This window comes from Pelodiscus sinensis, chromosome 13 (genome assembly GCF_052426305.1).
Source record: "Pelodiscus sinensis isolate ZL-2025 chromosome 13, ASM5242630v1, whole genome shotgun sequence".
Classification (NCBI taxonomy): Eukaryota; Metazoa; Chordata; order Testudines; family Trionychidae; genus Pelodiscus; species Pelodiscus sinensis.
This window is the reverse complement of record NC_143064.1, coordinates 21,782,838-21,804,421: the sequence shown is the minus strand read 5'-3', so window position 1 is coordinate 21,804,421 and position 21,584 is coordinate 21,782,838. Positions and strand designations below refer to the sequence as shown.

The 21,584-nt window shown below is 40.6% G+C and overlaps 1 protein-coding gene across 7 annotated transcripts in view; it reads right to left on the bottom strand.

Moving 5' to 3' along the window:
• The window catches only part of PAK3 (p21 (RAC1) activated kinase 3), a 208,295-nt gene that overhangs the window by 42,756 nt on the left and 143,955 nt on the right, over nt 1-21,584 (bottom strand). For 6 of the 7 annotated variants that reach the window (XM_075940915.2, XM_014580107.4, XM_014580109.4 and 3 more), the window contains 3 exons: nt 16,020-16,216; nt 8,207-8,307; nt 2,837-2,990 (listed from right to left, as the gene is read on the bottom strand). In XM_075940915.2, the coding sequence (XP_075797030.1) occupies nt 2,837-2,990; nt 8,207-8,307; nt 16,020-16,194 (430 nt within the window). In that variant the 5' untranslated portion in view covers nt 16,195-16,216. Of the gene's footprint in view, nt 1-2,836; nt 2,991-4,131; nt 4,177-4,414; nt 4,427-6,004; nt 6,059-8,206; nt 8,308-16,019; nt 16,217-21,584 lie in introns of all 7 variants that reach the window. The other variant, XM_089781853.1, reaches the window with a different exon arrangement.

Genomic DNA, 21,584 nt, shown 5'->3' with positions numbered 1-21,584 from the left:
ATAAAGATGACTGCAAGATGGTGTAATGACTGAGGTTATTTCTTTACTACAATGTCTACCTTTTACTTTAGTGTCTGCTTTCCATGTTTCGCTCTACCCTTTACTACTCAAAAGAGAGAGAAAATGGTCTGTCTTCACTTAGCACATGTTGCTCACCAAGGGTATGTCTAGACTACATGGCTCCATCGATGGAGCCATGTAGATGAGTTTACTAGACATAGGAAAATGAAGCGGTGATTTAAATAATCGCTGCTTCATTTACATCAAAATGACCGCTGTGCTGTGCCAATCAGCTGTTTGGCGGCACAGCGGGGCAGTCTGGACACACAGTGGTCGACAAGGGAAGCCTTTGTCAACCTCTCCAGCATGCCTCGTGAAATGAGGCTTACCCGAGCGATCGACAAAGTCTTCCCTTGTTGACCACAGCGCGTCCAGATTGCCCCGCTGTGCTGCCAAACAGCTGATCGGCACAGTGCGGCGGCCATTTTGATGTAAATGAAGCAGCGATTATTTAAATTGTTTAAATCGCCGGTTCATTTTCCTATGTCTAGTAAACTCATCTACATGGCTCCGTCGACAGAGCCATGTAGTCTAGACATACCCCAACAGGGAAGGTAGTTTGAAGTCAGGCTTATGATAAAGTTGCTTGGAGAAAGAGAATGTTTGTTTCTTTCTATTGAGATCAAAATTTTGCCAAAAGAAAGTCACAGTATAATCCCCCTCATATTGTGATCATCCCGTTATTATGAAGACACAATAGCAACTCCATAAGATGTAATTCAGTTTTCTTTCTAGAGAGGATGAGTCGTCCTGTGGCACCTTAGAAACTAACAGCTTTATTAGGGCATAAGCTTTCATGGGTAATAACCACTTTGTCAGATGAATTGGACCGGAAGTTACAAAAGAAAGGGTATATATATATATATATATATAGAAGAAGTTGCTTGTGTTAATGAAGCTAATCAAATCAGAGTGGAAGTGGCTCATTTACAGCATTTGAGCTGGAGATGTGAAAATCCGGAGAAGGGAAATTGCCTTTGTAATGCATTATAACCAGTTGAGATCCTTATTCAATCCTAAATTGATAGTGTTGAATTTGCAAATGAATTCCTGTTCAGCTGTCTTCCCTTTGTAACTGGTTTTTGAAATTCTTTTGTAGAAGGATGGCTATTTTCAAATCCATTACTGAATGCCCAGGTAGGTTAAAGTGTTCCCTTACAGGTTTATGGGTGTGACCATTCCTAATGTCTGATTTGTGTCCATTTGTCCTTTGGCAGAGAGACAAAGGCAGTTGCCCTGGGGGCTGGCAATTCAAAGGGGCCCCAAGCTCCCAGCCACTGCCACTGTGTCATCACTGGTGGCTGGAGCCTCTAGCCTCTTTCAATTGTCAGCAGAGTGCCATGAGCAGGGAAGGGGGAACACCATGGTCCAAGTGGTGCTAAGGATTGACTGCCCTCAGCCCCACCCCCTTACACCTAAGGCCATGCTCCTTCTGGGGAGCTGGAGCCCCCTCATCAAATCACTGTTTAAAAGATCTTCAAGTGGCTGTCCTCAGAAACCAGTTCTACTAGCCAGATACACAGAGAAACACTGGAATTAGAGTTCATCCACAAATTCAATTCAGATGCTAATGGACTCAATCTTGATGAAGGGTGGTTGGAGCACTATCAGCTTAACACTCGTTGAAGGTGCAAACAACTCTTTGTGTAGACTTCTATGTCAGGAATGATACTATCAATTGACTTTGATTCTTATCTGCTTCATTTTAACTACCCAATCTTCAGATAGTGATAGAAATGTAGCCGTTGGACAAATGTCTCAGACACTTCGCCAAAAGATCAATGCCCACAAAACAGATATTAGACAAGATCACAAAGAAAAAACAGTTTCTTGCCATTTCAACCAGAAAGGACATTGTCTCAATGACTTAATTACCTGCATCCTGCTTCAAAAGCCTTTTAAGACTGCACTTGAAAGAGAATCCTCTGAACTGTTATTCATGCTTAAATTCGACACTTTACACCTGAGTCTGAATAAACAATCTAATTATCTTACCCATTACAAAGATAGCTTCCCCAATTATCACCTCTAATATCATTAGCTCACAGACATTTACCTTCCCCCCCCCCCCCATTCCCCTTCTGCTCTGAAATTTGATTTGTCTTTTTCATATGTGTTCATTTTTTAAAATTGTATCCTTTGGTATATATGGTTGTGACAATTTTCTTCCACTATTTGACCTGAGGAAGTGGGTCTGGCCCACGAAAGCTCATCACCTAATAAACCATCTTGTTAGTCTTTAAAGTGCTACACAGTCCTGTGTTTTGTTTCAATCTTCAGATACTTACTGATTCCCCCTAGCTCCTTTTCTCCCACCCCCCTGCTTTTTTTCCCTCCCCTCTCCCCCTTCTCTCCTATTTATTTTGGGTCTGCACATCCTAAACTCAAAACTCTGGTCATCCAAAGATGTGGGCTGTGCCCATGAAAGCTCATGATACCACCTACATGTTTTGTTAGTCTATAAAGTGCTACCAGACCATTTGTTGTTATAGAGTATCAGTTTTGCCTCTTACATACCAGCTTGGTTTTCCCTTTAATATTTATATACCCACTGCCTCCTTTTGTTCCCCTCCTCCCACTTTTTCTCCTCCCTCCCCTTCTTCCTTATTTATTTTGATTCTGGATATAGAACACTCTGGTCATCTGAAGAAGTGGGCTGTGCCCACGAAAGCTCATGATACCATCTACTTGTTTTGTTAGTCTTTAAAGTGCTACCAGACTATTTGTTGTTTTTTAAGTTTATTTCAGTTTCTTGTACAACATGACTTCAACTTACCTCCTGAAGTAAAGCTCATGTATTTCTGGTTGTTAACTGTTTCTTTGGAATCATAGAATTTGAGAACATCTAATACAGCTTGTGGATTCTTCTTTTGCTCCAGTTTAGTTATATTGGAGGTCTGTAACAACCTGGCCCACTGCTCTGGAATTCCCTGTGGATGCCAAGCAGAAGGAATGATTATTTAGGAAATTCAGTAGTCACAGTCAGTATAGTTTCTTACCAAGAATCCCATGCTACCTGTAAGATTACTTTCAGAAACTTAAATTGACATCTCATTTAAAATAAGAAACTGATACGGTAGATGTAATCCTTCTCTTCTCTATCAAAATACAGAGCTAAAACCAGGATCCAACTTTTAAAAAAGAAAAGAAAGTTATGACTGACGGGAAAAAAAGTGCATGAAACTCATCTTTAAATCAACTCTGCTCTTCCATGGAGTAATGAGGTAAGGCTTAACTTGTTTTCCTGGTGATTAAGTGCAGACATAACAAGACTACTCTATATTGGTGGACAACACGGTGTATTTTAGGAGCTTTACACTGGATTTTCAATTCTTAGTAATGGAAATATATAGTTGTTGTTCTAATTAAAGATAAACCCCCTCCCTGATGCATTTATTTGACAATATGTTTAGGTCAGGAGAATGTTGTTTCTAGTTTGGAGAAGGGGGCAACAATTTGGATTGAAATATAAAAATTGTAACACTGAGTTGTGTAACACGGCTGTTACTGCTGCTGGAAGTCTCTTTTTTCAGCACCTTTAGCTCTCTGTGTTTGTTATTAAAAATTTATAGAAAGTAGAAACTCAGAAAACAGGCTGAAAGTGCCAAAGCCTAGCATAGGTTTTCAATCATATTAGGAGGTAGGGTGGCATTTGGAAATTGGTCCAATTTCTGAAAGCTGCAAATTTGCATTGGAATATTATCGTTGACAAATTGTTTTAAACATCCAGTATAATTTCCTAAATTTCGAGCCTACAATTTTCCCCTTTTACTGCACAGCCAACATCTAGCAGCGAATTAGAGGAGCTACCGAATAAAGACTAATCCTGACGTGCATCTAAGCACAACCTTGGTGCCACCCCAATCTAGATATACATTTTACATGGCTTTTTCCTATGAAGTTCTCTGCAAACCAATGTGTGATATGGGCCTCCAGAGTTTGGGATTAATGACAAAAATGTGGGATAAGCCAAGCAACAAATCTACTGCACACACATGAACCTGCTGCTGCAGTGCTATGACATCTCAAAGAAGCACTTTGATGCAAGCTTCTTTTGGGCCTGTGACGCACCTCTGGGAGCTTCCCTGTGCACATCTGTGAGCCATAGAGATCTGGCTGTAATGAACGTAAATAAAGAAAGAAAAGAAAGTTAAAACAGAATGTGGGACAACTTAGAAGGTGGTAAGGAGGTGAAACCAATGGGCCGAAATGGGGAAAATCCCATCTAAAGTGGGAAAATTATGAAGTAGGTACCAAATAGATTAGGTACTGAACAGCTACAGGAAGACAGACTCAGGAAAAACAGAAAAATCACAATTGTTCCAAAGTTTGGAAGCATCATCCCCCTTTTTACCATTTTTTCTCCCTTAAATACATTATTGAGAATTCACAGCAAGTGACTGGAAAAATTACACAGTGGTTCTTTTTTGTTGTTGTTGTTTTTTAAACCAGTTCAGCAGTTTTTAAGAACTGTATGCAATTTTTTCCATTGCTTTTCCAGTCTTCAGAACACAACTGGCCAGTGCACAAGTGAACAAAGTGCAACTGAGAAAGCAGTTTTCTAGTTCAGATTTCATATTAGAGTCAAGTATTGCTATAATACAAGAAATATATGTGTCCGAGTGAAAACCCCAGGAAACTTTGGACAGACAATTGTTTAGGTCACTAATGTGCAACTTCTTTGGACCTAAAGCCATGACTTCTTCCAACTGGCTAAAATCTTGGTCAATAATCTTTAAAAGTTTGGTGTATGGCAAGTTTTTTTTTTCCAGAATGGGGTTCAGAAAACTATTTCCCCAGAAGGCATGCCTTACAAAATTCACTTTCAAACAAAACAAAACAAAATCCTACAAATCTGGAGCCTTTCTTCCCTCAAAATAAATACAACAGCTTCTTCAAGAGAATTAATAAAGCTAAAGAAGCATGCTTCCACCCTACAGTTTTCAACCAATTTCATTTGGTGTTTTGTGCCCTAATTCCTAGCAATCACGACCGCTTCAAGCACAGTGAAATGGAGATTTAACATGCATACATGAGTAACAACACAGCTTGATGCTAAACTCTTAAAGCCAAAACTCAGGAACCCATGCAAGTGTTCCTGATTCCAATTCTAGATGAAACAAATAGCAGCCAGGTAATAGTCATAGGGGCGATTAACATTAGGTGTTAGAAATTTTTCTATGCATTGCACGTAACCATAAAGCAAATATGGCTAGCATGATGACCACTACAATCATTTGACATTTTAAATATTCGCACATTTCTTGCATATTCTCATGGCACTTCCAAACTTCTGAGAGACACAGACAGTGTGATCACTAAATGGTGGGAATTTTTTTAAAGTAGCTAATGTCAGGTCCTTCAGCAAAATTTACTTACCATGCCACAATTTCGCTGACATGAGACTTGTGTTCAGGTTGGGAAAAATCAGGTAAGCCAAATGTAATACAATACTTATAGCTGGTGACCAAAACTAGTTTGTGTCTCTCGGGCAAACTGTGGTCCTTAATGGAGCAAAATTTCCTTTGATCTGAATGGGCATTTTGCTGTATTAAGTATTGCAGGACAGACCTCAAGATCACCACCAGGCTCGTTTGTTTCATGTTGGCTTTCTTTTTTTTTTTTTTTTTTTTTTGTAAGTATATTCAAATAGTGCAGTTATCCCTTTATGGCAGCAGCCCAGTGAATTAACTTCTGCACTCTCATGCTTCAGGAGCAAATATGTAACACTGTAGAAATTACGGTCCAACAAAGTATGGTTGGACAACAGCAAGCTAGTGCCCATAATTTAAAAAAGAAAAAAAGTCTTTAAAAAGCAATTACTGCTATAAAAGTGCAGACTTTCAGTGCAGAACAGATGTTGCTTTTTATAAAAGGCCAGGACCTGTGCTGATGCACTGCCAGTGGCACTAGAGGTGAAAATAGGAAGTCTGATGCTGCAGACCTTAGACACAATGGAGGCTGACAGCAATATTAAAAATGACTCAAATGGTGATCTCTGAAGTGCAAGTAGAAGGCACCTGAAACTTAAATTCTTGTTTTTGTTGTTGTTCCACTCGTTTTTCTTCTAGCTGACAGGGAAGTGAAAATTACTCGGATCACTGCCTACTGGGGAAACAGGGATAATAACTGTGATCCATTTCCCTTTTCTTACAGCCAGAATATAGAAGAGACTAAGGAGAAGAAACAGATAAAGAGAAAAGACTGAGAAATGCTGAATGCAGAAAAAGAGCAAAAGAACAGAACTGAGAGAACAGTGAACAGAGGGCTCAAAGAAAAGAAGAGAGAACACAAAAGAAAAGGAAAGAATAGGATAGAAAAGATGGGAGGGAAAGTGAGAGAAAATGTAAACACTAAAGGAAAATAAAAAAAGGGACAGAATGTAATGTAGCACTGAAAAATGGCAGCAAAGGTTAAAGTTAGCCTTAGTATCTACTTCAAAGCTATGTCTACACTATGGAGTTTTTTTCCAGGATACCAAAGATATCCCAGAAAAACTCCGCCGCATCCAGGAAACGCGTCTGCTCTTCCGACATTTTTTGCAGACGAGCAGACGCACTCTTTCGGAAGCCCTGTACACCTCGTTTCACGAGGAAGAAGGGCTCTTCCAAAAGAGGAGGCTTTTCCGTAATTTGGCCCAGTATAGACGGGCCAAATTTCAGAAAAGCCTCTTCTGAAAAAACAATCAGAAAGAGGTAAGCAAATTGTGGAGCGCAATTTACGTACCTTATTCTGAAAAAAAAAAAAGTGTAGTGTAGACATAGCGAGAGAGAGACAGAAGGGGAGGGAAAAACAATGACATGTGGAGAATACCAGAGAAGTATTTTGAAATTGACATCGTTGTTGCATTTTTCTCAGGGCAAAAGACCAATTCTGGAGATCTAAATTCAATCTCTCTCCAGATATTACATAGGGGAAATTCCCAGTGAAGCTAGTCAGTTTTTCCTGAGTAAGAACCTCCAGATCTGGCCCAGAATATTTCTGTACAGTTTGCATTAGAAGTCATATCTACTCTTTAAAATCCAATATAAATATCTGAAGGTAACATTTTCAAATCACTAAGGGCTCTTCAATTCTAGTTCTCTTATAAAGAGGTGTTGCCACTCAAAAGCTTTCATTTTGTATGCATTGTTTGATTTTATTTATTTATTTATTTAGGAAGCAGGAAGGTTCTAATTTCCTGAAACATGTTAAAGAAACAGAAGAAGAAACCAAAACAAAAACCACAGAAGAACTGCATTTAATACCCAGACTTTGGAAACCAGGGCACATACGACAGGAAGCCACAAAATGGTTGTCCCATTTCACCTGTTTTATTTATGCTCCCAATCAACACTAGCACTTCCTATCGTTCAACGTTTGTACAGCAGAGTCTGATCAATCAGCGCAAAGGATACTAAAAATATGGAAAGTTGTGAGCGGTATTAGGCTGGGATAAAATAAAAGCAAACTCACTATCATGTTAGGCGTACTAATTAAATACAATACCTAACCAGAGATCCTCTCCCACTGACTTCAGTGGGCTCATTCAGACTCATTTTTCTCATTACTTGCACTGAAACACACTGCATTAGCTCTTCCCACTAATCTTATGTGGTAAAGTTGACTATTACATTATTACCATTCTCAAGCTAAAAGCATGCTTGATTACCAAGTCTTTAGACAGGGAATACCTCGGAGTCTGTTTACTGAAACAATTGATCAGCCTTCCACCATGGCTGATCTGCAACTTTCAGCATTGCTCTAAAGCTGTCTCCACTCCAGCCCAGAGTATGCACGTTAGAGCCAGAAGTGTCCAGATGTGTGTGTGGGTGCATGCTTTCCTTATTTGACATCTTTCCAAAGATAGTGACCAGGATAGAACAACTTATAAGACTTATCCAGGCAGGCACCTGGGTTCTTTCTAGTTTTCATTTTCCACAGGCACTGTGCTGTTAATCCGGGGGGCTAGGGTGGGGGGAAGGCCAGGGGATAAGCAGTGGGGAAAGCAACCAGAATCAGAGGCAAAGTACTGAAAAATCCAAATCCAACAAGTTTGTTTTTTCTCAGCGTGACTGATGTCATCTGAAGTTTCTGGCTACAAAAGACTATTTTACTGTCAAGGAACTGGGAGACTTACTAAAAGTGCAATATAGAGGTTACTTACAGTGAATTCCCCGGTGACTGCATCAAACCCCACATGAATCGTATGTTCAAAATCTGACGGAAGAGAGATCTCAGGACGTTCTTTCTCTTTCTTCTTATTGGCTAGAGGCAAAAATGTTAACATGCCCTTATTTTTGAAGTTTTTTCATTCGCAGGTTTTAACAATCAGATTTAGTCAAAGTAACCATTTTAAACTGGCAATCAATAAATTCAAAGGGAATCTTATCCACAACATAGACACAGGTTAATGAAGTGCCAGCCTAATGTATTCCTTTTTCCAAGGTGGTCCATAAGGTTATGTTTGATTTTCTTCACGTGACCAATCCAAATTATAGCTACCAAGAGTCACGCAGGGAATCCACTTCAACAAATGCAAAGCCTTCTGAGGCATGTATAAAAAGGCATCAAGTAGGCAAATTATTTCCACCATCATTTCTCTTTACAATCAAACCTTCATATTCAGTTGTTAATACTTAATTTATTTTTTCAAAACCTTGAAGTCTGTCCTAACAGATTTTGGTGCTTCTTGTGGAAGGAGTTTGACTTGGGGGAAGGGAATCGATAAAAGTTGCACATACATTTCCTCTCTATTCTCTTCGAGCACTTTTTGCAAAATCCATTCCCAGCACTTATCTCCACTGAAGGACTGAATGCAGCACCACTTCCAAAACCAGTTTTCCTGGGTAGTCAACTGACAGAAAACAAAATTTTGCCCCAACTGGTGGCCAAATCAAGGTACTTCAGGAGCACTTTTGTGTCTGGCAGATTGTTTGAAATACTATGCATGACAGCCCTCTATAGAGGTACCTCTGCTACTGTGTGTTATGGTGAAATCACTGTGTTCATGCAATATCTGGGGAAGCCTATTCAAATACAGGCAGAGCCCTAGTTAAAATATCAGATATAAGCTTATAAGCTTATGAATATACTTTACCGTAGAACATATTTACATGGACTCTCAAATACATCTCTAAAGGCTACATATAATTTATACGCTATGTTCAAACAGTAATATAATTCATTTTGCTGGCAGTACAAATGGAAATATTTGGTTCCTTTGGAGAACCATCATACTTTCCAAACAGAAACCATGCAGCAGATAGTATAGGATATAACTATTTGCAAGTTCTTCTTTTATCCAGGTGCAGTGCTGTTGAAGGGAGCAACTGAATCCCTATGGAATAGTTTTGCCTCTTCACTTGAAATAGCACGTACTAAAAGGGGGGCTGGAAGGTATTCAAATTTCTATCGACAAAGTGTTTAATTTACTAACGACAGTTCAAGAAAGATGTTAATAAAATGTTTTATGTAGAATGCACATTGCATTATCTCTGGTTCTTTATATTGAACATTTCTGCAGTACACCTTTGAAGTCAGCTATTCCTCCCTGCCCATCAATTTAATACACATATTTAGGGAACTGTTTCCAAATTCTGATCATGTTCTTAGACAGACTGGCTCTGCAAGTCAGATATGACTTCACACTAATTGTCACAAGGTCTGCAGAGATATATGGGGTCACGATTCGAGTCTTCGGGTGCCACTGTAATACAAATTAATAGATAATATGGAAACTGTGAGCTAATGATCTAAGATAAGGCACTACTGGATAGTGGAGGCAAAGAACACCTCCTCAAAAGTTGTGGGAGTCATGTTGTGGACCTGCATGTTCGGTCGGCCAGACGCACGCCAGTTTAATAAGACAGCAAGAAGTGATTGTGTATTCCTTTCATTTGTCCTTCAAACTCCCTGGGTGCATTATTAAGGATAACCAAATTGTACAGGAAAAAATGGTTCTATGGCAGCAATTTTGTTGAGAGACTTATCTCCACATGCAAGTTTCATGTTTTATTGACACAGAGCAATGGAGAGCTGAGTGATTTGATTCTTTGTTCTATAAATATTAATATTTTGCACATTTATTTGTATCTGAGCCAAATCAGACTTCTACCTTAAACACTTAGGGTATGTCTACACTACCACCCTAGTTCGAACTAGGGTGGTTAATGTAGTCAATCGAAGTTGCAAATGAAGCCCGGGATTTAAATATCCCGGGCTTCATTTGCATCTTGCCGGGCGCCGCCATTTTTAAATCCCCAGTAGTTCGGACTCCATGCCCGCGGCTACACGCGGCACGGAGTAAGTAGTTCGAATTAGGCTTTCCACGAGGAGTAACGGTAGTTCGAATTAGAAAGCCTAATTCGAACTACCTACTCCGTGCCGCGTGTAGCTGCGGGCACGGAGTCCGAACTACCGGAGATTTTAAAATGGCGGCGCCCGGCAAGATGCAAATGAAGCCCGGGATATTTAAATCTCGGGCTTCATTTGCAACTTCAATTGACTACATTAACCACCCTAGTTCGAACTAGGGTGGTAGTGTAGACATACCCTAAGCTAGTGGCTTTTCCTTTAGTCTTTCCTGACAGCATTGGGTCCAACTGATGGCATTAATACACTCCCTCATCTAGGGTACGTCTAGACTACATCCCTCTTTCGACAGACGGATGTAAATCAGATACTTTGAAATTGCAAATGAAGCCAGGATTTGAATTTCCCACACTTCATTTGCAGATCATGGCACTCTTTTGAAAAAGCGCTATTTTGAAAGTGAAACCGCAATCAAGATGGTTACAGGATCTTACGAAAAAGGCTTCTATTTTCGAAAGAACCGCATCTAGATTGCAGTTTCAAATAGCCGCCTGTTATTTTGAAATAGCAATTTCAAATAAGCCGCCTGTTATTTTGAAATTATTTTGAAATAACGGAATTCCTGTGTAGAAGCTCGCATTGTTATTCCAAAATAATGCCAGTTATTCCAAAATAAGCATGCTGTGTGGACACATCCGAAGTTAAATTAGGTGCTATGAAATATGCTCTATCAAAAAATAGAACTCATTATCCTTTACAGGATGCTCATTCCTGGTGACAAGCATTATAGATTACATGGCATACCTTTGACAGGATTCAAAACACTGATAAAATGTAAATTAAATAGGGAATTAGATGTCTATATATAGCCTCACTATCTAAACATTTTGACACTTTTCTATGCCCTGCAATCCAAATCACACACATTCTATGTGAAGTGGTGAAATATAATGTGATGGACTAATTCCTTTGAGATGGATGACTGGATTGGTACTTCCATATTGGTAATTCTTGCTCCCTTATGTTATAAATATCTCTGATAAAATGGCCGATATAAACACAGCTCTCCAAGTTTGGGAAGTGTGAAATCACTTATCACATCTGCAACAGTTAGTACAGATCAAAAGATGACAAGGAACTACACCGTGTTCTGTCTGGTGTCTCCCAACCACACTATTATGATGTCAAAAAAAGCATCTCTTCGGCAGTAAAATGTGACTCAGCTAAGTAGTGACTTTTTATTTTATCTAATGAGAGAAAAGCAGCTTGCCCTCTGTTTACCTGCTCATTTCATTGTTGAATTCCCTTCAATCCTTATTTCATTCTATTCTTTTCTGTGTCCTTTTCTTTTTATAACCTCATTCTAACCTTTACTTCTTCTATTTTACCTCAGTATTCCTGTTCTTTTCTTTCTTCTCCCTTTCTCCACTATCCCATCAGGTTTGTACTTCTCCCGATTCCTTATTTCTTTTATGTATCTTAGGCAAGGCCTAGATTTAGTTCTCAACTGCACTAGTCAATCTTCACTGACGAGTAATCCTGTGGCACCTTAGGGTGCATCTACCCTACACCCTTTGCTCAAAATAAGCAATGAAATTTGAACTATGCAAAGTGTGTAGCTCAGGGATATTCAACACGCGGCATGTGGCCTGTTTGTTTGCGGCCCGCAGTGCGGTTTGGGTTTATGCGGGGCTCAACACGTAGCACAGGGAGGGGATCCTTTGAACATGGCCTCCACTGATAACATGCTCCACAACGGAGAGGCGTCTCCCAGGCGGAGTGAGCACTGAAAGATGTAAACAGATGGGCTGGATGGAACCGATGGGTACAGGGTGTCGGTGTTTCTAGCTACCAGGGAGGAGGTGCCGGGAGCGCTGGGGCATTGTGAGAAGTGCTTTGTATTCATGTCCTTCAGTGTCAAAGAAGCTATTTGCATATATATGCAACCACACTTAAATTGAGGCCCTCAGCATGTGCTGTATCATTGTGGCCCCCGGTGCTTCCAAAGTGGAGTAGCCCTGGCGTAGCTTTCTTTGAGTGTATTTCAAAATAGCTTTTTTCATAATTTGGCACTATCTACACAGCGCCAAATTTTGAAATAAATCGCTATTCCAAAATGTCCCTAATCCTCATAGAACAAGGTTTGCAGGGACACTGGAATAGCAATCCCGTTATTTCAAAAGATATTTCAAAATTATGGGCGCACTGTTCAAATGCGGAATAGTTATTTGGGAGTACCCCGAAATAGCACTGCAGTGTAGATGTACCCTCAGAGACAAACAACAATATATTGTATCATGAGCTCTCGTGGGTAAAACCCACTTCATCAGATGAGCAGGTGAAGTGGGTTTTACCCATGAAAGCTCATGATACATTATATTTTGTTAGTCTCAGGACTTTTCCTGATTAATTAGTGTTAATATTGTTATTGATGCTACAGATTTACACTGATATAACTGAAAAGAAAATCAAGTGGATAAGTTCCCTATAATTTGCTCACTGGGACACCACTTCCTACTATGTGGTAGCAATTTGTTTTTCCAGAGCAGCAATCCAGGTGATTCAGTAACAAGGGAAAAGGTGGCTCTATCTATAGGACAGCCCCTCCCAATCCCTCCACCACACAACACAGCCAGATTCCTTCAAGGGCTCTCTCTGTTCGCTGTTTTCTTGAAGGTGCAGAGCCCAGCTGGAAGGAGAAACCCCTATCGCTTAAGAGAAAAGGAGGTGATTAGGGCACCAGCCTGGGACATACAAGACCTGGTTTCAATTCCCTGCTCTGACACAAGACTTTTTGTATGACCTTAGTCAAGTTACTTATTCTTTCTGTGCCTCAGTTCCTCATGTGTAAAATGCGTGCACTGCCTCTCAGGCTGTTGGGAGCACAGAGGTGCAAGTTTCTCAGAGCCTAGGACCACACAGCTGTGACTCAGCCTCTATGACCATAATTCATGCACCACCACACATCCACTTCCAGTGGCTCAACCCTGCCCCAAAGCACATACCCCATTGAAACCTTAAATCATCTCCCACTTATATCTGAATTCTCCAACACTGCCAAATAACCTCATCCCAGTAACTCACCCCAACACATTCATAACATAAACTCCCCCTAACACAAACATCCCCACTGTGTCTGTGCCACACACAGTTACTATCACACACATAGCCGTACACACTTTCCCGCTTCTGTGCCTGACATATTCAATCTGTGTGTCAAAGTCTGTCTCCCATACACACAGTGTCTCTCTTCCACACACACACACTCTTTCTTTAGCCTTCTGCTCAACCCCTTCCACCTGAGGCCCCGCTCTTTCTGAGGCTATGTCTAGACCGCAGAGTTATATCAGAAAAAGATATGCGCAATTTGCGTCTCTTTTTACGCTTTTTTTTTTTTTGGAAGCAGCTTTTCTGAAATTTGTCTCGGCTACATGGGGCCAAATTTTGGAAAAACCTCCTTTCAGAACATCCCTTATTCCTCATACAATGATTCCTCGTACTCCTTGGACACAGAAGAGTTTGTCCAGAATATCAGAGGTATCCCGGAAAAGCTCTGCAGTGTAGACAGACCCTAAGGGGCCTGCGGTCAGCCCATGACCATTTACCAACATTCATGGAGTACCCCTCCCCCCTGCTGCAGAGGCTCATGCACTAAGCTCCAGAGGTCCCAGGTTTGATTCCTCCTGTCGGTGTTACGAAAGCATATTAATCTTCCGTTCTCTTTGCATGGTGCAGAGCCTATCAGAAAAATCTATTGTGGCATCAGCATGGAACTGGGAGGACCTGTACTGCTCTCAGAGTAATGTGACATGTCACAAAAATACCTTCTGACACAAGGGCAGATATACGTTATTTCCTGTCTTAGTTCAGATGTCAGACTGATTTCTACCTTTACAGCTGTAAATGCATGACATGTCAAATGATGCAATACAGCCAGATGGCTTAACTGTAACTGCATTTAAAATAATAACCATATTTACCTTCCTTAACTCTGCAAATGCATTTACTGCAAGATACAATAACACAACATATATTCCTAGTTCATGCATTTGTAGTCCTCTTACTAAAGGTGCCTCTGCTTATTTTCTGGGAAGATCCTGTGTGCTGCAATCCAGCCTCACAGACTACAATTCCCATGAGTCCTTGGGAAAAACAGGAAGGAAGTGACTTGTGTGTGGAAGATCTGAGTCTCTCCATGTGTGTGGAGGAAGTCTCAGCAGTCTGTGGACTCATCCCTCTGTTTTTGGAGCAGAAAGGGAGCTAGGCTGCTGTGGAGGAATTTGATCCAGTTTGGGAGCTGTTATGTCCACGGGTATGAGGAATCAAATTTGTCTTTTTTGTATGTGTTCACTTTTTTTGATTGTATCCTTTGGTATATATGGTCATGCCAATTTTCTTCCACAATTTGATCTGAGGAAGTGGGTCTGGCCCACGAAAGCTCATCACCTAATAAACCATCTTGTTAGTCTTTAAAGTGCTGCATAGTCCTGTTTTTTGTTTCAGCTAGACCAGACTAACACAGCTACATCTCTATTACTATTGTGTCTAGAAGCTACTCTGCATCCAGCACACAGAAGGAGACTGAATAACTGGGCATCTTTGGGGAAATGCAGCCTGGGGCAGACCTCAGAGATACAGACTAACTCTGGGTTCAAAGAGAGGCAGAGAGGCCAACCCAGCAAACCAGAGCTGCTGCATAGCTTGGACCCACATACACCCTACCTTCAGAGAATCTCCATTACAGCTGCAGTTCTTAAAGCGCGTCCACGCAAGCAAGAGTCTGGGACTCTGAATCCAGGGGTGTGCACACTGGGGTAGGATAAATATTGGCAGCTAGATAAGTTCCTTTTACTTCTGTGTACTTTGTTAATTGATGTATTCACTGGTAATTTGTTAAAGCCAAGTTTATTCCTGGAGGCTCCCAAGGCACACCAGTGTGTACAGGGCCAGCCAGGTGGAGGCACCACCCTTGTACATTCTTTTTGAGCAAGGGACTGTAGCAAGGGGGTGGATAGGTTTTCCCTAACCAAACAACATCACCACTGGGTTACTCAGGATCTCCTTTTATGTCAAGACCATCAGGCACCCTGGCACACCTGTGAGTGTGACCTGCTCCCAAGTAACCCAGGGAGGAAAAAGGGGGTTACACATTTAAAAAAAATCCAGGATACACTTCTACCTTAATTGGGCACGTATTTACAAAAAAAATTGCAACCCCCTTTCCTCATCTCTACAACTGCAAATAAAAGCAACAACCTTCTCTCTATTCCTTAAATGCAATTAAAACAAATCAAAATGCACACCTCCCTTAATTCTGCACATAAAATCTGAAACTTATCGTCTGGGTTTCAATTTACAAATACAAGACAAAACCCAGTCTCAACAGCAACTGCATTTAAAAAATGTAAGACTATATATGTGTGTTTTATTTTTCTGGTCAGCTACACAAAGATAATTAATTAAGAATCATCTCTTCCTCTTTAAAAAATGGCATTAGAATTATAGTAACATAAATCTTCGTGTGTGTGAGTGTGTGTGTGTGAGAGTGAGAGGGGGGAGGGAGGTTAGTTACCCTGACCCCACAGATGAAACTAAAAGAAAGCACAGGCAGAAACAACAAACCACAGAAAGAGAAAAGTAGCTCCTTTGCACTGCTGATACTTTACTTTTATCCCCTCCTCCTGGGAAGATGGAGCGCAGCCTGGCCTTCTTGTTCTTCTCTTCTGGGGCCATTGGGAGTGGTTTGGAGCTGTGGTTCAGTGCTGAAGAATCACGATTGTTGCTGTTCATTCTCAATGGAGGGGCAGGAGGTTTCTCTTCAATATCCAGACTATCGGACATCTTCAGCAGCCCTCACTGCTTCCTGTAAAAAGCAGCACGGAAAGCTAGAGATCACAAAAAGACACTGATCTGCAGATGAGATGAGTTGTTACAGCCCCCAGGCTAGGGAACTGAAGCTCTTTGGCTTAAGCTATAGCTGCTTGTGCTTTAACTCTGGAAGCTCCCACCTTGTTGGCCAAAGATGTCAGCCTTCACACTTGCAAGGTCACACCTTATAAACCCTGAGGCCCTATAAACTTAAATGTTATGTTCAAGGTTTGGCCCTGGGAAAGTTATTTATGTGTTTGCAGGATTGGGGCTAAAGTCTCTAAGGCCAGGTCTGCTCTAAAGGGGAAAGTCGACTTAAGATATGCAACTCCAGCTATGTTAATTATGTAGCTGGAGTTCACATATAATAAATCGTGTTTTTGTACCATCCACACAGCGGGAAGTTGATGGGAGCAAGATCAACAATGGCAGCATTGGTCTTCCACATAGTATAGACATGGCTTAAGAGTAACTGTATTAACACTCATACAGTTAAAATTCTGTCAAGATTTTCTCGATACAACTTTTTTTATGGGTTAATAACATTCCTATTGGCTTTAATGAGAGCTACATGCATCTGAACTCAAAAGGATTGGTCCCAAAATAGAGACGGTCACCCCAGGCCAAATTTGTTATAAAAAACTTGGAAAAAAAATAAAATGTTTGTTTGTTTTTAAAAGTACTACACACCAATTGATTGTTTCTGAATTTTTTGTCTTTATATCTGTCTTTATTTTAACTGAATTAAGCAGGCATGAACTCTCAGATGGCTAAGCTCTGAGATTCAAATCCTTTTCCCCACAGACAGGTACAATACAGAAATGGGCAGTGCAAAATCAGCTAATGTGCCTCATGCTTGCACTAGAGATGTGCTAATAGACTTTACAATGAGTCAAAATTTAAATCCAGTTTCTACAAATGAGCTACTGAACTGAGACCTCTCTCTCCAACGCATTTCATTCAGGCTAAGATCACTATTGACCTGAGATTCATAGGGCCTAAATGAGAAAAGTTCTTTGGGCATGTCTAAACTAGGAAATTATTTCAAAATAACTTATTTTGAAATAATAACTCCCGAAATAATAATTTTGAAATTGCGTGTTCACACTATGGGGAAGCCTTGAAATTCGTTTGAGGCTGGCTCCGTTAATGTGGACGTACTACCTCGACTTAGAGCCCCAGGAAGCACTGGAGAGTAATTACTTTGAATGACTCTGGGGAGTACTTATTTTGAAATAGCAGCAGGGAAGCATCCACACTACAGCTATTTCAAAATAACTACCGGTATTTAGAAATAGGCGTTATTCCTCATGAAAAGCAGGAATTATTATTTTGAAATAACCAGCCACTTATTTTGAAATAACGGGTTTGGAAGTCTGGACACTACCCTAATAACTCCCCTGATTTCGAAATAATTCCCTAGTGTAGACCAGGGCTTTGTCTCATCAGCAGCACCCTGAGCCATCCAGCCCCATTTAAATGTTTTAACAATTTTTTCAGGCACTTTTGGTGGAGTTTGGAGGGGGAAAATTGATTGCTTTTTTAAAAATAAATTAATGACAGTTGCAAATTAAAAAAGCTAGTAGAAAGACTTTGAACATGTGGACATAGTGTATGCATACAGCTTCCACATGGATCTGACAGACCATAGCAGCACTAGGTAGATCATATTAATGATCCATGAACTAAAGTGTTTTCTAAGGATTTAATGTGGGCCTCAGAAGTGATTACAGTTGTTCTAGCCAGTGACCCTATGAGGCCTTGACACCTCATAGGGTCACAGAGTTCAGGCTGAAGTCTGGGCCCAAATCTCTACACTACAATTAAATACTCCCCCCCCACCCCTTAGCTTGAGCCCCGCAAGTCCAGGCCAATCACAAGTTTTTAATTGCAGACACATTCTTAATGTATTATAAACTGCTCAATGAGCATCCTGCCACAGTATTTTGTTCTGTGATAAAAAGGTTTATGTCTCCTTCCTCACATGGCTTTAGACAATTCTTAAAAATTATGAACTAGAGGCAACCATAATCTCAAAGATGTTATTTATCATTAACCCAGATATAAATACATTCCAGTATGCTCAAAATAGCCTTCACCCTCTGAGATCACTACATTAAGGAGGTAACAAAACCATGGAGGCGGGTTTTTTTATTTGTTATTGAAAGAAATAAGTTTATTTTGTGAAGTCTTTTGCACTGTATGAATTTGCAGCTCTTCCATAGAATGGAACAATTGTATCTGTTACTGTATCTGTTTGTAAACTATGCCAGTTTTATGAAAGAGGCCTTCCCCTGGGAATTCTTTCCACAAAGAATACTATTAATGGTTTCTGGCCCAATGCGCCAGTGATGTAATTGTTTCCAAGATCTTGAAAGAAATAGTATATTTTGTCCAGAGCTGCTTCAGGCTCAGTTTCAAAAGCCAAACACAGCAGAATTTATTCACTTCTAAACCTAATAAGGGTGATAGTCTAAAAGGTCTAAAGGTTGATATTACCTTTCTAAAGGTGTCTAAAGGAAAAAAATAAAGCAAGCCACGAGGTAGTGTGCACAGAAACAATTTCAATTTATAATTCTTCTGCTCAAGCCACATCTCCTGTCCTTTCATTTAAATTTCAAACATCATAATATAGCTCTGGATTGAGACAAAAGAAAATTAACAGTCTGAAAGGGTGGATCTGGCCTTTGTGGTTCCTTACAATAGGGCCCACAATCCTACTACTCTTTGCCCCAGGAAGCAGTGAAGTGACAGGAAAGAAGCAGAAGAGGTGGGTCCACCAAGCCTTCTTAGAGAGGCCTCATGGAAGCAGCCAACCATAGCCCACCAGACTCAGATAAAAGGAGAAACCTGGCTTAGCAAGTTCAGTTCTTGGGTGCAATAGGAAGGGTGTTGACAGGTGCTCTTCTCTGACCTGCAGCTAGAGAAAACCTGAGGATGTTGGCTCTTAGATAGGCTGGAGATAAAAGAGGCCCAGCAAAACAGCAACAATAAATTGGAGTAAGTTACTCCAATATATGTGGCTACTGTAGACAGAGTCCTTAGGCTGAAATCTAGAACAGTGGACAGGCTTGGGTTCCCCTACTAGCCACAGGTAAAGTGGTGTAAATCCCCAAAAGGGGACAGGACTTATTTGGGAGCCTAAGGGCCAAATTGAAGGGACACAGAGCTGGGGATGAGGACCCTAGAATGCAGAAAGAGAGTCCAATAAATAAGCAGGCTAATATCCTGAAAGGGTTTCATTTAGACATTGAGAATGGGCTAGAAAGAAAAGACACTGAAAACTCACCAAAGTCAGTATGCAGCCTTCAGGAGGCACTGGGGCAAGAAAAGGACTGTGGTACTGCACCCACCCAGTTGGAGGCACTCAAGAGATGAGTGCTTCCTTGCACTGTCATGCGCGGCTTCAGACTTCACGATAGGACTGCATAGTGTGTCCGTACTTTAAAAAATTCCTCCTGGCTATTGAAAGTGCTTACACACCATTCCTAATCAGACACCGTTAACATTACCAATGATCTTCCCTTTGTCCAGAGACACTAACGAGACTGGAAGATCAAAAACTGGCTACCATTTTCTTACGTTTGCAAAGGCCGTGATTCTTTGGATATGGAGTTTACCTTTGAAAACAATGCTTTAATTACTCTCATCAATAATGCTGACAATAAACCAGTGGAAACGTATAGCACAACACTCATGGGAAACACTCTCATTACAAAATGGTATTTACATCTGACTGATTCTTAACAGGGCCCAATGACTTCCATGACATAATGAGACTAAATTCCTTCTTAGGTACCCTAAATTCTTCAGTAATATTTATTTATTCCCTCTGTCACTCCTATTCCCTTTCATACTATTAAATACACACACCTCTGATCACAGATGAAAATATTCATTGTTATGTTTCCTTGTTGTTTACTTTGTCATCTCTCGTTAGCATGACTCCCTGGGCCTCAGCAGCAATAAAATTGTCCTGTGACCCAGTTCAGAGCCTCGTTCAATCCTAAGGAAGGTGCAGAGGGTGTAGTCAACTTTAGCAGCTCGCCTTCTTAAAAATCCAGGCCTGGCTGATTTGCTGTTCTCCTCCCCTTCTGGTTACAAGACAGACACCATTTCTGGAATCCTGACCCCATGCTGTTTGGTTTCATGTAATGAAGCATGCTACATAACTCTCCCTTGTGGGAGAATCTGGAGTACAAGAGGCACCTGAAAGCAGGACCCAGCAGCCCAGAGAGACACACACACACAGGGCATGTCTAAACTACATTTTTTGTTATCATCTTCCGATCTCACTTTTGAAAGAGGATCTTTTGAAAGTGAAAGTAGTTTGGACGTGTGTGTTTTTTTCGGGAAAAAAACCTTTTTTTGAAAAAAAACCCACGTAAACCTCCTTTTTTATGGAAGGGCAGGTTTTTTTCGAAAAAGGGGTTTTTTTTTCTGAAAACCCCCCCCCCCCCACGTCCAGACTACTTTCACTTTCGAAAGATCCTCTTTCAAAAGTGAGATCAGAAGAAGATATGCACATTCCCACAGAATTTGTATATCCTCTTTCGAAAAGGCTACATAGTCTAGACATAGCCACAATGTCTAGTGCCCACTACAGCAAAACTGCAAATTCCAGGACAGAAAAACTGAATTCTCCCGCTTCTTGAAATAACAGCATATTCTACGGCCTAAAGATTGCGGAGTGAGTGAAGTGAATGGCAATTCACACTTCTGGAAACTATTGTTTCAGGTTATTTGCAGACTCAGGAAGACAACAATGTTGTTTACACTAGTCATATTTCATGACTCTTTGCAGCCACCAAGGCTAAAAACTCCCAAAGAAAAGACTGTAAAGCACAAATTTGCAATAGGAGATAAATTCCCTGGTAAATTACGTAGGCACAGAACTGTGAAACACACAAGCCCCGATTATAAGCCCCTCTACAGTGTGACTATGAACAGGCTAATACTGTTGAGCAACCCTACAGCAATGTACCAGCACACACCAGGCAGCAAGAGTAGTATTAGCTCATCATCAATTAGCACCTTTTTAAGAGGCTAGCTTGCACAGAATAGGCTTTTCCCTTCTCAACCCTCTAGAATCTAGTTATTGCAGTCTGACCCACAACTCTTTAATAACAGACTGAAAAACTGATGTGCACATGCAATGAGTAAAAGAGATTTCAATTTCATGTTCAAGGGGATTGTTTAAAAACAAGTGTGAGGATTTTGGTTTTTTTACTGTCTCCCTTAAAAACTCTGACTTTAGGGAAACGTTCCAACCACGGTCTGTTTTGCTTGGGAAAAAAAGGCCCCGTGCTTCAACTACATTTCCTAGGCTTTCTCTATAGTGTTGTAAAATCATAACTTTCCTG